The 23246-nt window shown below is 44.2% G+C and overlaps 1 protein-coding gene across 1 annotated transcript in view; it reads right to left on the bottom strand.

Moving 5' to 3' along the window:
- Nucleotides 1–23246, bottom strand: part of LOC149150869 (inner membrane protein PPF-1, chloroplastic-like) — a 380356-nt gene that overhangs the window by 112982 nt on the left and 244128 nt on the right. Inside the window, exons 7-8 of the mRNA XM_089437957.1 lie at nucleotides 14081–14188; nucleotides 13799–13902 (exon numbers count right to left, since the gene is read on the bottom strand). Coding sequence (XP_089294083.1) covers nucleotides 13799–13902; nucleotides 14081–14188 — 212 coding nt within the window. The remainder of the gene's footprint in view (nucleotides 1–13798; nucleotides 13903–14080; nucleotides 14189–23246) is intronic.

A 23246-nucleotide genomic window follows, 5' to 3' on the forward strand; every position in this document is an offset into this window, starting at 1 on the left:
TTTCTCATTCTCCCACATAAAATCCTCATTCAGAAAATTCTCCCACCTCACCAAGAATTCTCGGACCGTCCTGCTCCGCAGCTACCTCTCCCTAGTATCAATAATAGCCTCTGGCTGCAACACCAAATGCCCCTCATCATCCGTGGGTGGTAGCTCATCTGTCACTGTCACATGCTGTCCCAACGCCTTCTTCAGGCATGATACATGAAAAACGTTATGAATCTTGCTGCCTTGGGGCAGCTCCAACTCACAAGCAACCTATCCAATCTTGCGTATCACTCTGTATGGCCCATAAAAGTGGGGCTTGAGCTTCTCAGCCCCCTTCTGCTTTAGTGACGACTGTCGGTATGGCTGTAATCTTAGGTAGACCAAGTCCCTTACCTCAAACTGCCTCTCCACCTGACCCCTGTCAACATACAGCTTCTATTGGTTCTGCGCTGTAGCCATATTATCCTTGAGAGCTCGGAGAATATCCTGACTCTCTTGGATCCAAATCTTGGCTCTCGGAGCCTTGCTAGCACCAAACATCACATTAGCAAAAGATAGAGGATGATACCCATATAAAGCATAGAATGGTGACATACCAATGGACATGTGATGTGTAGTGTTGTAGCAGTACTCCCCCAGATGCAGCGACTTCAGCCATGCTCCCTGCTGCCCACTGACACAGTTACGCAAGTAGCCCTCCAGCCACTTGTTAACTATCTCTGTCTGCTTGTTCGTCTGTGGTTGATAACTGGTACTCGGTGTCAACTCCGTCCCCACCAACCGGAAAAGCTCCTACCAAAATCCGCCCATGAAACGGTTGTCCCTGTCACTGGTGATGGTCTTAGGAAGACCATGCAACCTGAAGATCTCTCTAAAGAATAGCTTGGCCACCTGTGCTGTTGTGTAGTGTGCGGATATGGCGAAAAAGTGTGAGTACTTTGTCAGTCGATCAACGACGACAAAGATGCAATCCTTGCCCTATATCATGGGCAACCCTGTGATGAAGTCCATCGAAATACACTCCCATTTCCCCTCTGGAATGGGAAGAGGCTGCAATAATCCTACGGGATGGTTCATCTCCCCCTTGTTCCTCTGGCAAACATCGCACTCCCGGACATGCTGGAGTACGTCCTCCTTGAGGCCCTTCCATGAGAACCTCTCTCTAATGGCCCTGTAGGTTTTGGTAAACCCCTGATGATGCCTGGAGTATCTTCTTTTTGAGCTGAGACCCCTCAGTCAAGAAGATCCAGTCCCTGTAGTAGATGATCTCATCGACCACCCTGTACCTATCATCCACCACCTACCCATCCAGAACCTCATATGCAAACCTATCCTTGGAGTACTCTACTAAAAGTCGAGCCCTCCAATCTGTGTCCAAGCTCATAAGAGACAATGTGTCTGGTCTACATGAAAGGGCATCTCGTACCACGTTGTTCTTACCCTTGACATACTCAATGTCAAAGTCATATGCTTGAATCTTACTGATCCACTTCTGCAGCCTCTCCTGTAGCTGCTTCTTCTCCAAAAAGAACCTGAGGCTGTTATGATTAGTCCTCACCCTGAACCTGTTACCCACTAAATACTGCTAGAACTTGGCCAATGCATGCATGATGGCCAGCATCTCCTTGTCGTATATAGAATACAACCTCTCGTGCGGAAGGAGCTTCTGGCTCTCGTAGGCTATACGATGACCTATGTGCATCAATACTACGTCGATCCCCTCTCCTGGCGCATCACACTCCAAAACAAATGGCTGCGTGAAATCTAGCAACGCAAGCACTGGGCAGCTGCTCATAACCTCCGTGAGCCTGTCAAAGGCTCGCTGCGTTGTGTCCGACTAGCTGAATGCCCCCTTCCTGGTCAGATCTGTCAGGGGTGCAGCGAGCTCTGAGAAACTCTTGACGAACTTCTGGTAGTAAGTACAAATGCCAATGAATCCCCGAAGTTCTGTCACGTTCCTCGGCTCTGGCCAATCTCTGATGGCCCTGATCTTCTCCTTGTGGACCCTCACTCCGTCCACCCATATGATGTGTCCCAAGTATAACATCCCCGTCAACCCAAACTCACAATTGGAGAGTTTGGCATAGAACTGTTGCTCCTCCAAGATGCGCAATACTGTCTCGATGTGCTGGAGATGCTCCTCCCAAGTCTTGCTGTAAATGAGGATATCATCAAAGAACACCAACACAAACTTCCTCAAGTGACTACGGAAGATGTGATTCATGCAGGACTGAAATGTAGCGAGTGCGTTGGTTAGCCCAAAGGGCATCACCAAGAACTCAAAGTGCCATTAGTGACACCTGAAGGTCGTCTTGGGAATGTCGTGCTCCCTCACGCGAATCTGATGGTACCCAGATCTCAAATCAATCTTTGAGAAGAACCATGCTCCTCCCATCTCATCCATCAACTCATCAATCCTGGGTATGGGGTACCTGTTCTTCAGTGTCTTCTTGTTCAGGGCCCTGTAGTCAATGCACATCCTCAATGTGTCGTCCTTCTTCTTCACCAACACAACAGAAGAAGCAAAAGGACTCGTGCTTGGCCGAATGTGCCCAAGGGCCAGCAACTCCTGAATGGCCCGCTCAATCTCATCTCGATAGGCATTGGGATGCCTATAGGGGGTAGTAATCACTGCCTGTATGCCCTGCTCAAGCTCAATGTTGTGCTCAAACCCTCGGTCCGGTGGCTGTCCCGGTGGAATCTCCCCAAACACTATGGCATACCGGTCGAGGATGGACTGTATCTCTGGATGTACCATCTGCCCTGTAGTCCCCGCCTCTGAGGCACGCAGCTCCACTGCCCACTCTACGTCTCCCTTCCGGAAGACTGCCTCCATCCGATGAGCCGAAAGAGTCTGAGGCGGATATGTGCGCTGTCCCTGTATCTTCTCATGCCTCCCTGTCTTCTCATCATCCCACTCCATCTCTAAGGTCTTCCAATCTGTCGTGACCTTCCCTAGAGTGATAAGCCACTGAACACCCAGTATCATGTTGGTGTCTGGAATATCGACCACGAAAAAGTGGTTAGTCAATGTATAGGTGCCCATCGTCACTAATAGCTCTGGAACATAACGAGCACACATCATGGTCTGATCTCCTGGGACCAAAACTGAAAACCCATCGAAGCTCTCGGTCTGTATACCTCTCCGCTCAACCATCTGTGCATTGATGAAGTTGTGGGTTGCCCCACTGTCAACCAAAACTGATACTCACTGGCCACGTACTGTCCCCCATATGCGCAGCGTCAAATACAAGGAATTCCTCGCAATGCTGCAAGGGCCCCTCCGGTAGGTGCAAAAGCTGCACCACCTGCTGTCGGTGGTGGGGTGGCAAAGGACCCTGCATGGCATGACTATCTCCTGCCTCCACATCATCCTCCTCATCCTCTTCCCCGCTGCTCTCGAAGAAGACCTCAATAAAATGTGCTTTGCCAGCAGCACATCTATGTCCTGGTGCCCACGGCTCCTGACAGGTAAAGCACAACCGCTTCTTTTTCAACTCCCTCCTGGCATCATCGTCAATCTGCGCTGGTCCTGGATTCCCCTTTGGAGGCGTAATCCTAACATCCTTCCCCTTAGACTAGAAAGTCTGTCTCTGGGGGTAAGGTGTCCGGGTCCTGGGTAAAACATCCTGTAAATCCCGAGTCCTGCTGATAGCATCCTGGAGTATGGCTGGTCTAGTAGATCGGACTAAACCCTGAAGTGGCTCTGCTAACCCCTCAATGTACATGTAGATCCTCCGTGCCATGGATAAATCTGGCACCATCACTGAAACCCTCAAGAAATCTGCAATGTAGGTCTCTGGGCTCCCGGTCTGTTTGAGCCTCATCAGCTCAACAAAGTGCTGCTCTGGATCCCTCTGGTCGAACCTCTCTATCAATCTCTTGGTGAACTTGGCATATGTTGTCACTATGGAGTGTCCGAGTGTAACCATCCCATAGAACCACCAATCCTAGGCCTCACCATCCAAATGTAATGTCGCCACCTTGATGGCCTCTGTCTTCGATATCTGGTTAAGCTGGAAGTAAATTTTAAGCTTCTCCACCCAAGACTTTGCCGAACTGTTTGATGAACCATCAAACATAGGCAAGTGGAATCTACTAGCTGCATGGTGGGTGTCACCATCATGATAGTGTCGGTATCCTCTGTGATGGTCGCGAGGTCTACTATCCCGCTGGAGCTAAACAAAGTCTCTAAATGAGAGAGCCTCCCTGAACTCCTGCCCATAGGCCTGGTACTCTGAAAAATAATCGCCCATATGACCGGGCTTTGCCTCCTGCTGGGCTCCGGCCCCCGTGTCTGCTCTTAAGAAAGTGGTCATGGTAGAGCATGTAGGGGCATGTGAGGCAATCTGCGGAGTAATATCATGCTAAGTGGTACCCTGCTTTGGAAAGTGGTGAGATGTACCCAATCCCTCACCAACGTGGAAAACCCGTGGGTTCTCACGTTGTCTAGCCTCCATTGCTGTGAATCTCTGCCTCATCACCTCAATCTGCCTCGACAGATCCTGCACTGATTTGAGGAGCATGTAAGCAAATCTCCTCCTGTCCTCATCTGCCATCGAATCCTCCTGCTCTGCGTCCACTACAGGCTCCTTCTGTTCTGCGTCCACCACAGGCTCCTGTTCTGCGTCCACCACCGGAACACAGTCTCCCTCTCTGTAAGTGTTCTCCAACCTACGCCCAGTGTCTCTATATCTCCTTCCTCTGTAACAAATGTAAGGCTTTTCCCTCGGTGTCATAGATTGCTAGCTCCACAGGCTAAGCCAGATCTATGCTCTGATACCACTGTAATATCCCGTTTCTAAGATATTCCCCCAAACCCCAGTAAACTCCAACCAAATACGTATAAATGATATAATAACCAGGAAGCTCAAAGTGATGGAAATAACAATGGCGCAACATATAATAATATAAACATGAAATGTAGCAGATAATCAAGAAATGCATAGAGAAATGCTAAGCCATTTTATTATACTGAGTAATAGAATGAGTACAGGAGGTGATCAGAAAGATGGCACCTCGACTTGCACAAGGCAAGTGAAGAAATACACTCAGAATAGCAAAGGAATGGCCTCTCTCTAAACTGCGTCCAAGCTACTGGAGAACTGTCGTGCTGCTACTGCTGCTGGAAATCAAATGAGAATTTGGGGCTATACCCCTCCTCAAAAAATGTTGAAACTCTTGAATCGAACTCTACTCAAGAAACCCAGAAAAACCCAAGAAGCTTTTCTGAAATGGCCGACCCCGAAAATCGCCCCCTTGAGGACCCACGCAATCCCTCAAGGCTCTATGCTGCCACTGAAATAAACCCACCAAAACTCTGCCTGAAACTCAGCTAAAATCCTCCAATATGCAGGTCTGATCCCCTGCTCAAACTCCCAGCACAAAACCCCCTGCAAAACCTCAATCCAGAACTCCTGCCAGAAAGAACTGCGTCATCCCTCTCAAGACTACGCAGTCATCCAAGATGCTCAATCCTCCTGCCAAAATGCTGATGAAACTACTGCAAAAATATTGATGGAAATACCTTGCCCGAGCAGGCACTCGAAGTCCCCCGGGGCTAAGGGTGAGATCTCCAATCGGAGACACTCAATGCACTAAACAGTGCTGCAGACTAGCTAAACAGCCAGCGTGCTCTAAGTCGAAATGACTAGCTCAAATGCACATAATCAAATGACAAAATGAGGGGGCTCCTCTCTCCTTTATAGCATTGGCCTCTCCTAATCCCAAGGCTCACCTCCTCCAACGTAATCCCCTCTTGCCACGTGTTCCTTTTCCATCTGCACAGTCCCTCCATGTCTCTGCGTGGGCCCCCATCTCTGCATGGTCCTTTCACCCCCTTGGCTCCCCTTTAAGTCACAACGTTGTGCTACTAGGAAGTGACTTTTTATTCTAAAGTGAGTTACGTCTCCTTTCCCTCACCTTTTTATTTATAAACAAATATAGAAGGAAAAATTGGGCAAAATCGAATATTCCAATTAACCATGGCTAATTAGGAATATTACATCCCTCTCTATCTTTGCGTCTCTTCTGGCTCGAAACTCTCTCCCTTTCTCGTTCTTTGTAGCTGGGTAGCTCGATCTGCAAAGGAACTCAACCTCCCAAGTGTGTTCTCCATCTACCCATTAATTTGTTCTTATAATCTATCGTTGGTGAACCAACGGCCATGATTAGATCCCCCATCAATAGCTAAGATCATCTCAAACTCGATCAGTGTGAGTTTCTAGATAATTCTCACTTTTCTCAATTAATTATTGTCACTTAATCACTTTTCCTAAGTTAGACTTAGGAGATATTTAATTATTGATCAATTAGCCTAATCGAGCCATCTCTAGGTGTTTTCTACTGAATTTTTTTCTAGGTTTTGGAGATCTAGTGTTTCTTAGCCTCTCTGACCAAAGTCGAGACTAGAACACCTATCTGATGCTACAAAACTAACAATTCGGCCTTCTTAGAGAATTTGGCCTAGCTTAATTTGAACCTTGTATCTTGTGAAGATGTGATCTATTGGGTATTTTTGCTTATGAAGCTATTATTTGGCCTTGGAGATGTATTTGATAAATCTTTGCACTTTGTGGCTATTGTATGGAATGGATAATTCTCTAGGGTTTCTATGTGTTTAAATTTCTGTCTATTACCCGTTAGTAATTTTATCTGTATTCTCTAGTTTATTTCGCCTACTTGTTTGATTACTAACAAGTTATTTAACCATATAAACACTGAAATAAACACAATACAATCTCAACCATCTACAGATCAACAACTGAAAGAAATAGACAAACACAAATGGGACACCGTTATTTTTGGACAATTGTCCCGGAAAAACCCAACTTCGGAAAATCGGTGCAATAGCTCTGAGGGTTTTATTATTAAGCAGATTTTCTTGAGTACACTGGGAGGCAAACTGGCTCACCCGACAGAGATAAATAATCTGGCAGTAATACCTCTCTTCGGAAGTAGATATTCTGAAAGTCTGCCCCATGAAACCCTCTCCATCACAATCTGAAGCACTGCGTCAACCCTCCTAGCCTCTGCATCAACTTGAACCCCTCTACGTCAACCCTATGAGGCTCCGCGCAGCCTCTCTGGCCCTCTACGTCACTTCTGCAGCCTCTGTGTGGATGACGTAGGCCCTTCTGGCCTTTACGCAGTCATTACTAGCCTCTGTGTGGCTCCCTCTGGTTCTGCGTCTGCCTCTTTGCTTCTGCGTTGGTCTTCCGGCACTATCTTTGCCTCTCTGCCTCATACTCACTGCCCCTCATTGCAACTCTAATCACTGGTTTGATTTCTCTTAGCAAACCCCGCTCTAGAAAATCGAACTGACTGATCACTCTGGTGTATCTCCAACTGACCCTCAAGCCTCCTCTTATACTTTTTCTGTTGAGTCTTCAACAGTCGAGATTACATCTCTAATCAATGGCTACGATTAGATTTGGCTTGATCCATGTTATTTGGAACCTTCTAATCTAGTTTTATATTAATACCCATTAACATTTTTATTTTCCTAAGTTTAGACTTAGGAACCCATTAAAAATATTAATTATTTTAATATCTCCTTCACTAGGTAGAATTTCCCCAAACCATTTCTGGGTCTTGGAGATCTCATGTGATTTAGCCTCTCCACCAATTTTCATGGCTAGAGCACATCCGATGCTACCCCAAATCAACACTCCCTCTTAGCGAGGAATGTGCTCTAGTAATACTCCACCACTGAGCATCACCCTGATTATATGGCACTGGTACATGTGCTGATGCTAGGCCTTCCTGCCCAACATCCTCTGCATTGTTGCATCCTGTACTGTTGCCCATGGCCCTACCACTGCCACTACTACATTTGTACGGCAACTCCCTCGGCATCCGTGCTATTGTTGGTCCTTTCTCCCAACATTGCATCTGCACTGTAGTTCTCTCTCATCATGCTGCATCATGTTGCCCATAGCACTACCACTGCTACTGCTGCACTGCAACTCAGTACTTGAGAAGTAAGTAACTAATCCACCCAACTACTGACATCCTTGTCAGGCTAGAAACCCTCCTGATGCTGAAACTCTCTCTCCCGCTAAACTGTGCTCCCTCTGCTACCACTGCACTGTTGCAACACCTCTGCGCCTGTCGCACTGCTGTGAACACCTCTATGCCTTATTGCACTGCTGCAACCTCCTCTGTGCCTCTCGCACTGCTGCAACCTCTCTCCATTGCCAGGTACTACTACACTCTAGCACTCTCTGTCGCTCCATCTACATCCACTTCTACCGACATCTGCCATCCTACTACTGTCACTTCGGGGCTCCTGTAGCTGGGTATGATCCAAGAGTTTGCGTACCTCAAGGAACCTACCCCTCATCGCTTGTAGTCTTCCTGACTACAGCTCGATGTCTACCCACCTCTTCTCTAGAGGTACATGAGAACTCATGGCACAATCGCCATCATCCTCTACCTCCTCAGCCTTCGTTGGCACTGCCTTAGAGTCAGACGCCTCTCCCTTATTCTTATTCCTAGGACACTGGTTTGCATAATGGCCCAGCTCCCCACAGTTGAAGCACTTAATCTTGGAGAGGTCATTTTTCTTCCTCTTCCCCTACTGCCCCGCAGATGCCAGAGTTGCATCCTCTTCCTCCTCTTTCTTGACTCAAGCTCCTTTGCTGCGACTTCCCATCTTGGTCAGTCGTCTGATCTCTTCTTGGCAAAGAGTTGCCCACAATTCTTCCCATCTAGGAAGATTCGCTTTGCCCAAAATGCTCTGGACGAACGTCTCCCACTCCTCGGAGACTACATTCAAGGCGATCCTCACCATTAACTCTTGATTTGGCGTGGCCCCTATGGAAGTCAGTTGGTCTCGAAACTCCTGCAACCTATCGAAGAAGTGATCTATCTACTCCCACTTCTGCATTTGGTACGACCGCAGCTGATTCTCCAGTAGCATCTTCCTCTACATGGAAGTGCCTTGATACAATGTCTTCAAGGTATCGCACATTTCCTTTGCCGTCTACTTCTCAGCAATATGTTGGACCACATGATCCTTGAACCCATCAAGGATTATGCATTTTGCCTTGGCCATGGCATCCTCATACTTTTCGTTATCAGCTAGGTCGACTGGGATAGCCACAGTTCTCAAGGTGAAGGCCTTGATGTGATGTCTATCTAGAACAGACAGGATCATGTCCTTCCAGATGACAAAGTTGGACACCCCATCCAGTCGGTCATGATCCCTCAGTCCGTTCATGGCCATCACTCTGCTCTTCTTTACAACTCCTCTGAGTCTCTACTCCCCCCTGGAAGTTCTCTCTTCGACTCCCTCTAAGCCTCTACTTCCCTCCTGGAAGTTCTCTGCTAGACTCCCTTTGAGTCTCGATTTCCCTCCTGGAAATCCTCCTGCCAACAGTGGAATCGCACCTCTCTGATCTCCTATGCTCCTGCAACACTAATCTAGATTTCTTGGCTAGAAATCTGCCTAGGTAGCGACTCCTTTCTACTTTGGTTCTGTCCCGTTAAGTACTGTTATGCCTTGACAGCAATAGCTCCCCACCAGCCTCACTCTCTGCAATCTGCCCACAGCTTCCTATGCCCCAGCAACTGAAGAATTGAGCCTCTAAGCTCTGCACAATCCCAGCAAGGTTGATTTTCTCCCCTGGCCAACTGCGTCAACCCTCCTAGTCTATGCGTGGCTCTTCGTGAGCCTCTTCTGCTTTCCTCTGCTTCTGCATTGGCCTCTCTCTGGCTCAAACTGATGATGCAGACCCTTTGCGTCAACCCTTCTCTATTGCTTTCTACCTAGGAACAACTTCTGTCACTCGGGACAGCTGTTTCCGCTGCAAATTTTTTGATTTAGTTGGCGCCTTCAGCTCTCCTGTGATCTGCAACGCTCTAGTACCATGTTGAAAATTCTAAGTATTACCCTTTAGAAATTTTATATGTATTCTTTGGTTTATTTCGCCTATATGTTTAATTACTAACAAGTTATTTAACCACATAAACACTGAAATAAACACAATATAGTCTCAACCATCTACAGATCAACAGCTGAAAGAAAAAGACAAACACACAAGGCACACCGTTATTTTTGGACAATCTTCGCCGGAAAAACCCAACTTGGGAAAACCGGTGCAGCGGTTCTAAGGGTTTTATTATTAAGCAGCTTTTCTTGAGTACATTGGGGGCCAAACTGGCTCACCCAACAAAGATAAATAATCTGGTAGTAATACCACTCTTCTGAAGCAGATATTCTGAAAGTCTGCCCCCAAAAAATCCTCTCCAGCACAATCTGAAGCACTATGTCAACCCTCCTGGCCTCTGCATCAGCCTGAATCCCTCTACGTCAACCCTCTGGGGCTCTGTGCAGCCTCTCTGGCCCTCTGTGTCACTTCTCTAGCCTCTGTGTAGATGATGCAAGCCCTTCTGGCCTCTGCGCAGTCACTACTGGCCTCTGTGTGGCTCCCTCTAGCTCTACGTCTGCCTCTCTGCTTCTACACTGGTCTTCCAGCACTATCTCTGCCTCTCTGCCTCGTACTCACTACCCCTCGTTGCAACTCTGATCACTAGTTCGATTTCTCTTAGCAAACCCCACTCTAGAAAATTAAACTGACTGATCACTCCGGTGTATCTCCAACTGACCCTCAAGCCTTCTCTTCTACTTTTTTTGTTGAGTCTTCAATGGCTGAGATTACATCTCTAATGAACGGCTAAGATTAGATTTGGCTTGATCGATGTCATTTGGAACCTTCTAACCCAGTTTTATATTAATAACAATTAATATTTTTATTTTCCTATGTTTCGACTTAGGAACCCATTAAAAATATTAATTATTTTAATATCTCCTTCACCGGGTAGAATTTCCCCAAACCATCTCTGGGTCTTGGAGATCTCATGTGCTTTAGCCTCTCCACCAATTTTCATGGCTAGAGCACATCCGATGCTACCCCAAATCAACACTATGTGCTAGTTATTATTGAAAATTATTCAATGAAATCTTACTAATATTATTGCATGCATTGCCCACCTATAGAATTTGTATCACAATCCCATGGGTGAATCTTTCAACTATCTCTCCCCATTGACTTTGCTCCCTCACAAAAGTGATAACTATGGTTTGCAACCTAGGGTTTCATAATTCCCTTACTCCTTGCTAGGGCTTAGTTGTATTCTCCTAAGTTAATCATCCCATAGACTCCATCACCCAAGGTTAAGGCACTGACCATGGTCACATTGTTCATCACCTTGAAAAATCAAATTAAATCTCATTCTTCTTCTCCTAAACCTAATTTCAGTCTCTTAAGAAAAGTCGTTGGCTAGGGCTAGGGCATTTATTTCAACTAGGGTTAATCTCGTTGCCTTGTGGAGAGATTCATCAATCAACACGTGGTTGTGAGGTAGTTTCCTTAAAATCACCCATTTCCCATGGCTAATTTATCTATTATAGGGCCAATCTCCTTTGCCCTAGCTAAATTGTGCCCTAGAAAAGCCCTAGTTTGCCTTAGGCTTCAACTTGAGACTTATTGAAGGCTTCTTGAGCCATAAATTGAGAATATACATCTATTGTAAGCCTTTTCTTGGCCTTGTGATCCTAGATAAGCCTATTAACCTTGCTTATTGATAAGCCCTAGGTCACACCCTAATTAGGCCTTTTCGAGGATGCGAATTGCCTTATTATGCTAGCTAAGCCCTGTTCTAAAGAAGAGAAGCCCTCCTTGGCCTATCTTTGTCACCTTTATCGCTAATACTTGATAAATCCTTTAGGTGACCTAATATAGGGAAGCCTCCCTTGTGGTGAAAGTCGACTAAAGAGCAGGAGGTAGTGGTTGTGGTGATAGTGGGCCAGACCTCATGTTGTTGTCCCTTGGCCTAGTTCTTGTGTTGTGACCTACCTTCACAAGACCTGCTAGATTTTGAGGTAATAGGACCTACTCATCCTTTAAGATCAGGATGCTTGGATTGTTAGTGCTCAATCAAAGCCTACCAGTTAAATATAGACTCCACCACTACGAACTAAAACATAACACCTAAGTCACAGGACACGAGGACACGAGTATTCGACACGAGACACAACAACCCCGAAAACAAGACACGAGGGACACGTTATATATATATATATATTAAAAAAAATACTAAAATATAGTGCTTGATCCATATAGATATGAATCATGATGATATCTATTTAGTATACACTTTTACTATTTAGTAATTTACTAATTAGGTTATTAATTTACTACATCAATGATGATCACAGTTCAATGTTCATTGTTCATGTTATAATTTTTGTTATTAGCTTCAAACAAGTTTGATCATGTTCAAACTTCACATAAGGTAGTTTATGAACTATAAATTTATATGTGTTCAAACTTCATTGTTGACTAGAGCGTTGATTGAGCTTTCCCTCCCTTTAGAGTCTAGACCTCAAAGGTGTAGTGAGCAATGAGCACATGACGGGGAGCTGGCATTTTTATCTCAACACAAGATCTATACGTGGTCACTCGTGTATAATTAATTTAAGTTATGTAGGCTATAACACAACTTACAAGAAATTTAAGGGCTCCAAACTCTCGGCAAAGCATGCGAACACTTGTCTCTTACATCTCCAGGTCCAGGTCGATGTGAAGTTGTGAGCATTGCGCTCGAATCTGATGGAATTCCTCACACTGCACAACAAATTGGATTCCGGCGACGATCAAACTCAACTTCGGTGGTGAAAAATGACAAAAAAACCTAAAAATAAACCATGTTGCAGGTTTTAAATGTCACTTTTCATGGGACACGTGTCCTAAGAACCAAAAACGTTAGAGTACGTTTTCACCACGTCCAAAACATGTGTCTTGATTAGAGGACACGAAGAAAAACGTTTTCGACACGTTTTAGGGCGGTTTTCGTGTCTGACACGTGGAATATGGGACACAAGACCCTGAGGGACGTGACCTGTGACTTAGCATAACACTTGTCAAACAAAGATTGAGAAGCATATGGTCTGGGAAAGCAGAATTGCACACACATTTTGGGAAATGAATCACGTCTATGCACGTTGTTCTTTTTTCTAGCTTGCTTCATTGGAAAGGAATCATTTTGAGGGACAGGTGGACAATCAAACAACATATATGCAACACAAGGTGGCAAGATGGAATCTCCTTGCCATGGAAAAGGTGTTGTTGATGTTCTTTCAATGGGGATGCCTACCCTTTTCAGTTCAGTGCGATTAAACTGTACAGAGAAGAATTGGCAATTCAGATCTCAGCTAGAAATGCCATTTTCTGTAAGAATGTAATTCTTGAGACTAGGGCTATGGAAGATAGGCCAGCACTCTAAAGTACACTGGAAGGACTGGTTTGTGTAGTAACCTGGGTTATTGATCTGTCTGCTATGTATTCTTTTTGGTGCATAATGTAATCAAACATGCATTTTCAAAATATAATTGTTTGAATACAAAACTCATCAATTCTAAATAACCCAACAAACTAGCCACTATTGAGATAAACCAGACATTATCATTAACTGTTCAGAAAAAAAGAGGAAAAAAGTGGATGGCACCTTGCTACTTCACATATCCATTGACTATATGAACAGATTCTTTATAATCATTGTAGAAAAGATAAAAACAAAGAAGTTGAATAACAAAGGTGCTTCGCTTTGAATTCTATGCAAATATTATTGTCTAGATCCAATATCATTATTTTTGGATGGCCTTCATCCACTCTGACTTGTTGAATATTTAATATCGCTTCTTTAGCCGTGACAGGAAAGAATAAATAAAGACACTAAAATAAGATTTCATCCTTTTATCCTAGAAAGAGAGAGAACTCGTAAATTGATAATCTTGAATGCTCACCAGTAAATGCTCAACCCTGATGGCACAGAAAGAGAGAAATAACCAATCATAAGAGGAAGAAACTTCAGTGCAATCTGTGTGTTTTTTTGACTTGGATCATTAGCCTGCAACATTCAGCCATAGCAGAACTAATCATATCAAATTAAAAATTGATGTCACGCATGCTTGATATGTACTGACCTGAACATCACAGACACTTGGGATTGAAACAATTATCCTAAGGATTATGCATGCTCTCCATTATATCTACTAAAAACAATATCCAGCACTGGAAGAACATACTTGAGGGGTCTGCATGATCTGCATTGATATATATTGAGAACCAACAAGCAACAACGGTAGAACAAGATAGGCAAAGGTGTCTGACCAACCTAGTGGTGGATGACCATCCTGCAAGGACAAAAGCCAGATCTCCAAATTAATGCCAAATTTCATCATGATTCCTACATTATACTTGGCATAATAAACAGACTAACCACATATACAAGATGTCATTCATGTTTGTTCCTTTGAATTTGTAAGACAAGTCAAAGGCAAGAAGTGGTAGACATTACATTATTAAATGCAATATATGTACGTAAAGGAATCTCAATTTTGATAAACCTATGAGTTACTTGATGTGGCATTACTTATAATTCCGTGGAATCATATTCAAACTACACTCACAAGAGCACACCATTGCATTGAACCATTCTCATAGCACAAAGCTATAAAGCAGTGTTTCATAATTGGAATCCAGAATTGAATAGAAAAATGAAGCCCAAAATTCAAGACAAAAGGGAATTAAAATCAAATAATACTATCCAATGGGACATTGTAAATCTGCATTTTCTGTTGAATTTAACATGACTGGTTTCTTAGAAGGCATGATTTTCCCCAGGAAGTCACCAAGACAAGCTAGAGATTTGATATTAGCTAGTAGTTACATAACAAAACTTGCCACATGTTTGTATGGTTTCAAAACATTAGGAATAATATTACAGCTAAGGGAAAGGGAATGGACGTTTTTCATATATAAGGCACAGATGCCCAAATAATGAAAACGTTGACCCAATCAACCGGTCAAGGAAAGAAACTTGAAAAAAGGCCTCAGTTTCTTTATTAATGGAGGCAGAAAAGAGGGGACATTGTAAAGCTGCATTTCTTGTTGATTTAAACAGGACATTTTTTTATAAGGCATTATATTCCACAGGAAGTCTCTAGAACATGCTGGAGATTTAATATCAGTTAATACTTACTTGACAAAACGTGTCACATCTTTGCATGGTTCCAAAGATTTAAAATAATATTACAGCTGGGGGAAAGGAGGGGATGGACATCTGATATGGAAGATGCAGATGCCCAAATAGTAAGAAGGTTGAACCAATCATCAGTTCAATAAATAAACTTGAGGAAATGCCTAAGTTTTTCTAATATGGAGATAGAAAAGAGTAGAAGATGAGCAAGAATTCCCTGAGGGGTAAGATCTTAACGAACATCAAATTTGACTGAAAAAATATAAAAACCCTTTTAGAAGTCCTCTATAAATAAAAGTCCAAAGTGGCACTGAATCTGAACAAATTGAAACCGAGATGAATTGAGACATATTTAAAAATATTAATCAACTGCAGAATCTCCATTCAGGCTTCAACAGAACCCAAGCCACAAGCCATGGAAACACAAGTTATTTTATGATCCACCAACTACATGATGCAATTTTCTGTCACCTTGGTAACAAGGTGATAGGAGAGTAGCTTTCGTCAAACAATGCTTTTTGTATTCCTTTATAGGAGTTTGTATTCCTTAAGGAAGTTTAAATAGTGACGGAGGGATCTGGAGATTAGTTTCAATCCAGCAAGGGAAAATGGAATCAAGAGATCAAATCCTAGAGGGCAAGCTTGTCAAAGGGTTGAGACTACAAAGACCACAATATGCATGTCTCAAGAAGAACTTAACATTTTTGAAAAATAGAAGTAAAGAAATGCTAGGAGTATTAGATTATGGTAGCAGCGGACATGTGTTCTAGTCTCTACGATGTCTAAGAGGCTAAGGAACACGAAACCTCCAAAACCCAGAAAAAGTTTCGTGAGAAAAGACTTGGAGACACCTCAATTAAATTAATTGGCCAATAATTAAATATTTCCTAACTTAGGAAAATTGGTTAATTAAAGTGAATTAATTGAGGGAGTTTGAATTTTCTCTAGAGACTTCTAGAAAAATTAATTGACGGAGTCAAGATAATATTTGCCATTAGTTCAGATGTGATCGTGACCATTGAGACTCCAATGAGAGATTAGAAGAGTGGGTCAAAGGGTTTGGAGAAGGCATCAATTGTGAGTTGAGCAGTTCAACTACTCAATTGTAAGTATTCAACAAGGGCACAATTGAAGCTAGGGAAGCATCAGAGGCAGGGGTTTCAGCAGAGATTTGGAAGTAGCAGTCTAGAGGAGATTTCCTCAGTATTTTCTAGTGTCTGGAAGACAGGAAGAAGAGGCTGAATTCATCTGCAAAGGAGGCTGCATCAGCTAGTGCAAGTAGCCAGATTTCCTAGTGCGAGTTTCCGAAAGAGACAACGTTTCAGTTGCTAGAGGCCGCATCTATTTTCCGAAGGCAGAGTGAGTAGATTTCAAAGGGAGACAACTTACTGGAAAGAGTTCCCAGTGGCTGATCGAATTTCTAGAGGCAGCAATGCGCATTTCCAGAGGCAGTGTGAATATCCTGGGAGAGTGCGAGTTGCTAAGAGAGGGTCAGATCAAGTTGCAGAGAGACAATTAGTCTCTAGATTATTTTGCCAGTGGAGATCAGTGTTTGCCGAAGATTTGCTAGTAAATGGAAACTAGTTGTAATTTCTCCTAAATTGTTGAATACTAATAAAAACCCTCATCTGCTACATTAGTTTTCCCTTCAGGGTTTCTCCAGGGACAATTGTCCAAAAATAACAGTGTCATATTTTCATGTGTGTGTGCATATTTATCAGTTCCAATTTATATCTTCTACGGCGTATTTTATTTGTGAAGATTGCAATTGCGAATTATTCTTTTTTTGTCATAATATTAATTTACAGAGGACAAATAAACTGCAAATGTAGGGAGAATAATATCTAGTAATTGCAATCATGGAAATTTAACATGCTATCAGAGCAGATAGGATCAGAGAGGCTCTAGAGCAAAGTGAGCAAGGGTGGTGCAATTTAGAGGGAGATTTGAAGCACAGAGAAACAAATCTGTGCAGGCCTAGCCAGGTTGTGCAATTTGATGCGGCAATAGTTCGATTTCCATTCCAGGGAGGTGATCCGAAGGAAAATCGATTTGTTTCAATTGCAGCAGCATATAGTGAGGTTACCGGAAAGGGTTTCCAATGAGCAGATCCGAGATTCACAGAGAAAATCTAGCACAAAGATTTGCAGCATAAGGGTTTTGCAATAGTAGATCAACGTAGGGCAAGGAACAAAAAGCACATGAGGGTTTCATTTCTCTAGTATTCTTAGAGTCATAGAAATGCCAATTTATCTGCAGATAACAGGGCCAAATCAAGTAGATAGAATAGCTAATTTACCCAGTTCACAGATCTGAAGCAATACTTTCATTTCCATTTACTGGATCTATTTTTCGTAGGAAGTGCCAGTAATTTTGGAGGACGGAGGGAGGCAGCATATGCACCGGAAAGAATTTCCAAAAGCATTTCTCAGTTGCCAAGTCAAGTTGCAGGATCCAGTGCAAGCTGTAGGATCCAGTGCGAGTTCCAAAGGTAGAGGGTGTGAATCTGCGCAGAAGGTCGAGTTCGTTTTTGCAGAGGAAACATAGTGTTTCCAGAGTGATTTTCCAGCTGGGGAAGTGAGGTCAATTTCCCCAGTTTATTGGATTTCAAAGATTTTCTCAAAGATGGTCACAACAGGACTAAGAGATCAAGACAAGTTTGATGAAGCCTCCAACTTTGGCATCTGGAAGGCTGGGATGTTGCCCTTGTTGGATTAGCATGGTCTGAAAGAGTTTATAACAGCAGTTGCTGTTGTACCAGCAAATCCTATCTTGTTACATGATTACAGGAAGGACATGGCCAAGGCTAAGAGGATGGTCCTCAACATAGTATGGGATCATATCGTCTTGCATACCACAGAAAATACTAGAGCGAAGGAGATGTGGGACGCCATCATCAAGTTATACAAGGATCCTTCCCAGAATCGGAAGATGATACTCAAGGAGAAGCTGAGAATAGTCAAGATGAACAAGGGCAAGAACGTAACATCCTATCTCACCAGGATTCAGTGAGTCAAAGATGAGCTTGCAATAGATGGAGAGAAGCCAGAAGAGGACGAACTGGTGCATACAACTCTAAATGGGTTTACAAAGGAATATCATATGTTTGCTCAGGTGATTACTGGATAGGACAAGCTACTAGATTGGGAATGCCTGTGAAGTGACTTTACTCAAGAAGAGTTGAGGCTCAATCTCATCAATGGTGCTACCAGTAGCAGTTGCAAGGGACCGAAGGTAGAGAAGGAAGAGGAAAGCGTTGCTCTTGTAGGAAAGGGAAAAGCAAAAAAAGGTCCCAACTAGGGACAAGACTCAAAGGGAGATCTGTCGAAGGTCAAGTGCTTCAAATGTGGTGACCTTGGTCACTGCGTCAGCTAGTGTCCAAAGAGGAAGAAGGACAAGAAGGGGAACCAGACAACAACTTCGACAGAGATTGAGGATTTGTCCACCAGATTGGAGGATGAGTTCATTATGTTTGCAACATTATCCTTAGGAGGAGGAGTATGGCACTCCAATATCCCAGATTAGGTAGGGTCCAAAGAAGCAGCAAGAAGGTCTACATCTAGCCAAGTAGGGCTTGATCAGTAGACCAGATCCAGTTGTTGTATGTTCCTCGGTTGGACCTTTGCTACAGGAGCCCAAAGTAGTGAAGTAGCAGGAGGATTGAAAGGTCAACATGGTCAGTTACTTGAAAGATAGTGCACAGCGAACTAGGCACAATCAAACACTTGAGAGACAGTTGCAAATCCAGTGACAATGACTCGGTAGATCAGGAGAGATCGAGTTTCCAATTGCAAGTGTGAATTGTAGGCAATTATATAAATGGGGTGGCAGTTTGAATGACCAATTGTAGAGTGCAGGCACAATTCCAACCAGAGAGAAACTCTAAGAAAGGGTTTCCAGCCAGAGCAAGTTTCAAGCATTCCAGCTAGGAACTAAGACAGAGATTTCCAATAGAAGAGGTTGTAGCAGAGGATGTGAATTGTCAGTGCGAAGCAGACAATTAGCCAATACGTGTTGCAGAAGCCACAGATTGTGATCTGGAGGAAGAGTGAGTAGCTTTAGTGACCAACAGGATGCAAAGTAACTATCGGGAAGGGTTCTCAAAGTCAATATTGAGTTTCCTAGTAGTAGCAGTGCTGCACAATCCAATTAGCCAGTGTGTGTAGCAATGCCGCACAATCCAATTAGCCAGTGTGTGTAGCAGTGCCGCACAATCCAATTAGCTAGTGTGTGTATCAAGCAGGAGTGCGAGTAGCAGGAAGGCCAAGTTGATTTGTTGGAAGGAAAAAAGATTTCCTCTTACTTTTCAATGGGAGAATGAGACTCACAGAGGCAATAATAGCAGCAGTGATAGCAGCAACCTAGAGACAATGCAAGGGCATCAGTATGGTGAGATTAGACTAGTGTAGTGAAACCATAGATTTGTTCAGCTACAGCATGTAGCATGTTAGTTTTTGTAGCATCGAATGTGTTATAGCCACGAATTTTGTGAAGAGCCTAGAATACAAGAGATCTCCAAAACCCAGAAATTGGTTCTGGAAATTCCACCTAGAGATGGCTTAATTAGATTATTAGCCGATTTTTAAATATTTCCTAAGTCTAAACTTAGTGAATATGATTAATTAATCATAATTAATTAAGTCAAGGTGTGAATGTTCTAGAAACTCACACGGATTGAATTCAAGATAATCCTAGCCATCGATTAAGAATTAATCTTGGTCACTGGATCCCCAACAGAGGATTATAAGAAGAAGTCGATGGGCACTTGGAAAAGACACTTGGAAGAAGTCGATGGGCACTTGGAAAAGACACTTGGAAGAAGTCAATGGGCACTTGAGCAGATTGATTTCCAGAGTAGCAACAGTCAGTTGCCAGAGAGAGAGCTAGTGAGATCGAAGCAATGAGAGAGGAGCAGAAACAGTGATCCGGTGGAAAGATTTTCCAGATCAAGAGAGGTAGTAGCAAGTGAGCTGAATTATCCTACAGAGGCAGTGTCGAGGGGCAGCGCAGTTGCTTCAATCGAGCAATTTGATTTGGAGAGAAGAAAAATCATTCTCAGTTCCACAGGACAGGAAGGAGTCCCAGAGAGCTGGAGAGACGATTTTCTCAGCATCCAGAGGCAGAACGACTTCATCAGAGCCCAATCTGAAGCAACTTGTCCAGCTAGCTACACAGAGCAACACAGAGCCTGATGTAGTGCTTGCTGATTTTGGGTAGCATCGAATGTGCTCTAGCCATGAAAATTGGTGGAGAGGCTAAAGCACATGAGATCTCCAATACCCAGAAATGGTTTGGGCAGAATCTAACCAGTTTGGGAGATATTAAAGTAATTAATATTTTTAATGGAGTCCCTAAGTCTAAACTTAGGGAAAATAAAATATTAATGTGAATTAGTATAAAATTGAGTTAGCATGGTCCAAAAGTCATGGATCAAGCCAGATCTAATCTTAGCCATTGATTAAGAACTTAATCTCGGTCGTTGAAATGTCAACGAGAAAAGTATAAGAGGAGGCTTGAGGGTCACTTGGAGAACACATCGAGTTGATCAAGAATTCGATTTTCTGGGGTAGGGCTTGCTGAGGAAATCGAAGGAGTGATCTGAGTTGCAACTGAGGGGCAGTGAATACAGAAGCAGAGAGGCAGAGAGGGTACCGGGAGCATCAGTGCAGAAGTTGGGAGAGGGTTGATGCAGAGCCAGCTAGAGGCCACGCAAAGGCAGCCAGGAGCTACGCTGTGTCAAAAAAAGCCAGTGTGGGAGACGTAGAGGCTCCAGAGGCTGACGCAGACCCTAAAGGTTGACGCTGGGAGATTTCGTGGGACAGATTAGGGCTGATATCTGTCTCCAACTGAGAGGTACTACTATAGAGCGCATTCTCTATTGGGTGACCCATTTCTAGCACCCATATTGTATTCTGAAACTGCTTAATAATAAAACCCTCAGATAGCTGCACCAGTTTTCCCACATTGGGTTTTTCCAAGGATATTAGTCCAAAAATAACGGTGTCACTTGCATTCTTGTTTTCCTTCAGTTGATGATTTGTATGTGTTGACATTGTACTTGTATTTATTTTCAGTATTTACATGGTAAATAACTTGTTAATTAACAGAACAAGTAGGAAGAAATAAATCAGAAAGTACAGGAAGGATTTCTAACAAATAGACTTAGAAAGTCCAACATGGTATCAGAGCGTGGTTGCAAATCACAGGATAACTGAGGGCATCAGCCGAGCAGAGTGGCAGCAGCAAAAATGGTTGTCCCGAGTGACAGAAGTTGTTCCTAGCAGAAAAGCAGCAACGAAGGGGTGACGCAGGCACCAGTTCAAGCCAAGAAGAGGATCAGCGCAGTGGTAGAGAGGAGCAGACCTGACCTACGCAGTACCCGGTCATCTTCCTTAGTGAGGAAGTATTGACACCTGTGGCCAGGAGGTGTGGATTTTGCTGGTGCCGGGATTGCGCAGAGCTCAGAGGCTCTAACCTTCAGTTTGCTAGGGCATAGGAGGCTGTGGGTAATTTGCGGAGTGAAGCTGGTGGGGTACTGTGGTCAAAACAGTACATAACAAGGCAGGACCAAGGAGAAGGGAGTTGTTGCTGAGGATTTCTAGCCAAGAAATCCGGATCAGTGGTGCAGTTGCACTAACGATTGGAGTTGGGGCATCTCGACATTGGTAGAGGGGTTTCCAGGAGGGAAATCGAGGCTAAGAGGGAGTCACACCGAGAACTTCCAAGAGGGAAGTAGAGAGACTCGGAAGAGTCGAAAGAGGAGCAGCGAAATGTCAGTGAATGGGGTAAGAGATCAGGACAGACTGGACGAAGCCTCAAACTTCGTAGTCTGGAAGGCCAGGATCTTGTCTGTTCTAGATAGGAATCATCTCAAGCACTTCGCCTTGAACATGATAGCGATTACAGTTGACCCCACTAAGAATGAAAAGTACCAGGAGGAAATGGCGAGGGCCAAGAGCATCATCCTTAACGAGGTCAAGGACCATGTGGTACCACATATTGCCGAAAAGGACATGGCAAATGCGATGTGGGAGGCCCTGAAGAAATTGTATCAACATACTTCTGTGCAGAGGAAGATGCTACTAGAAAATCAGTTGCGGTCATACCAGATGCATAAGGGAGAACAGATAGACACCTTCCTCGGTCAATTGAAGGAGATCTGGGATCAACTAACTTCCATTGGGGCCACCTCGGATGAGGAGATGATGGTGAGGACCGCATTGAATGCAGTCTCAAAGGATTGGGAGGTATCTCTGGACAGGTCGACCCTTCCAGATTGGGAGGAACTGTGGGCGGCTCTTCGTCAAGAAGAGATCAAAAGGCTAACCAAGGTGGGAAGCAGCGGCAAGGGGGTCAAAATCAAGGAGGAAGAGGAGGATGTTGCCCTAGCATCTAAGGGAAAACAGAAGAAACGGAAGAAAAAGGACCTCTCCAAGGTCAAATGCTTCCACTGTGGGGAACTAGGTCACTATGCGAGCCAGTGTCCGAGGAAGAAGAGCAAGGGAGAGGCTTCTGAGACCAAGGTTGCGCCAACAAGGGCGAAGAAAGAAGTGGAGACAGATGATGACTGTGCCATGAGTGCTCATATGCCACTTGGGAGGAAGTGGGGAGACATTGAGCTGTAGTCAGATGGACTATAGGTGATGAAGGGCAGGATCCTCGAGGTACCCAACCTCTTGGATTATACCTTGCTACGGGAACCCCAAAGAGGAGTAGCAGGACGAGCGGATGTCAGTAGAGACAGATGCGGATGGAGCGACAGAGGGAGCTACAATGTAGGAGTTCCAGGACAGCATGAGGCAGCAATGCGAGATGCACAGAGTTGTTGCAGCAGCGCAGAAGTCAGAAAGGGAGCACTTGTCAGTGACAGAGGGAGCTTCAGCGTCGAGAGTATTTCTAGCCTGATGGAGATGTCAGAGTTGGGAGATTAGTTACTTCTCAATAACTGAGTTGCAGTGTGGCAGTTAGCAGTGGCAGTGCTATGGGCTGAATGATGAGAGGGGTTGCAGTGCAGATGCAGTAATGGCAGTGGCAAGGCCATGGGCAGCAACACGGATGCAGAGGGAGCTGTCGTACAGATGTAGCAATGGCAGTGGCAAGCCCATGGGTAGCAGTACATGATGCAGCAGCGCAGACGATGTTGGGCAAAAGGCCTAGCATCAGCACAGGGACCGATGCCGGATGATCAGGGTGATGCTCAGTGAGGAGTATTA

The sequence above is a fragment of the Pinus tabuliformis genome, chromosome 9 (assembly GCF_031772625.1).
Source record: "Pinus tabuliformis cultivar Carrire ecotype Pingquan chromosome 9, CPIR1, whole genome shotgun sequence".
Lineage (NCBI taxonomy): Eukaryota > Viridiplantae > Streptophyta > Pinopsida > Pinales > Pinaceae > Pinus > Pinus tabuliformis.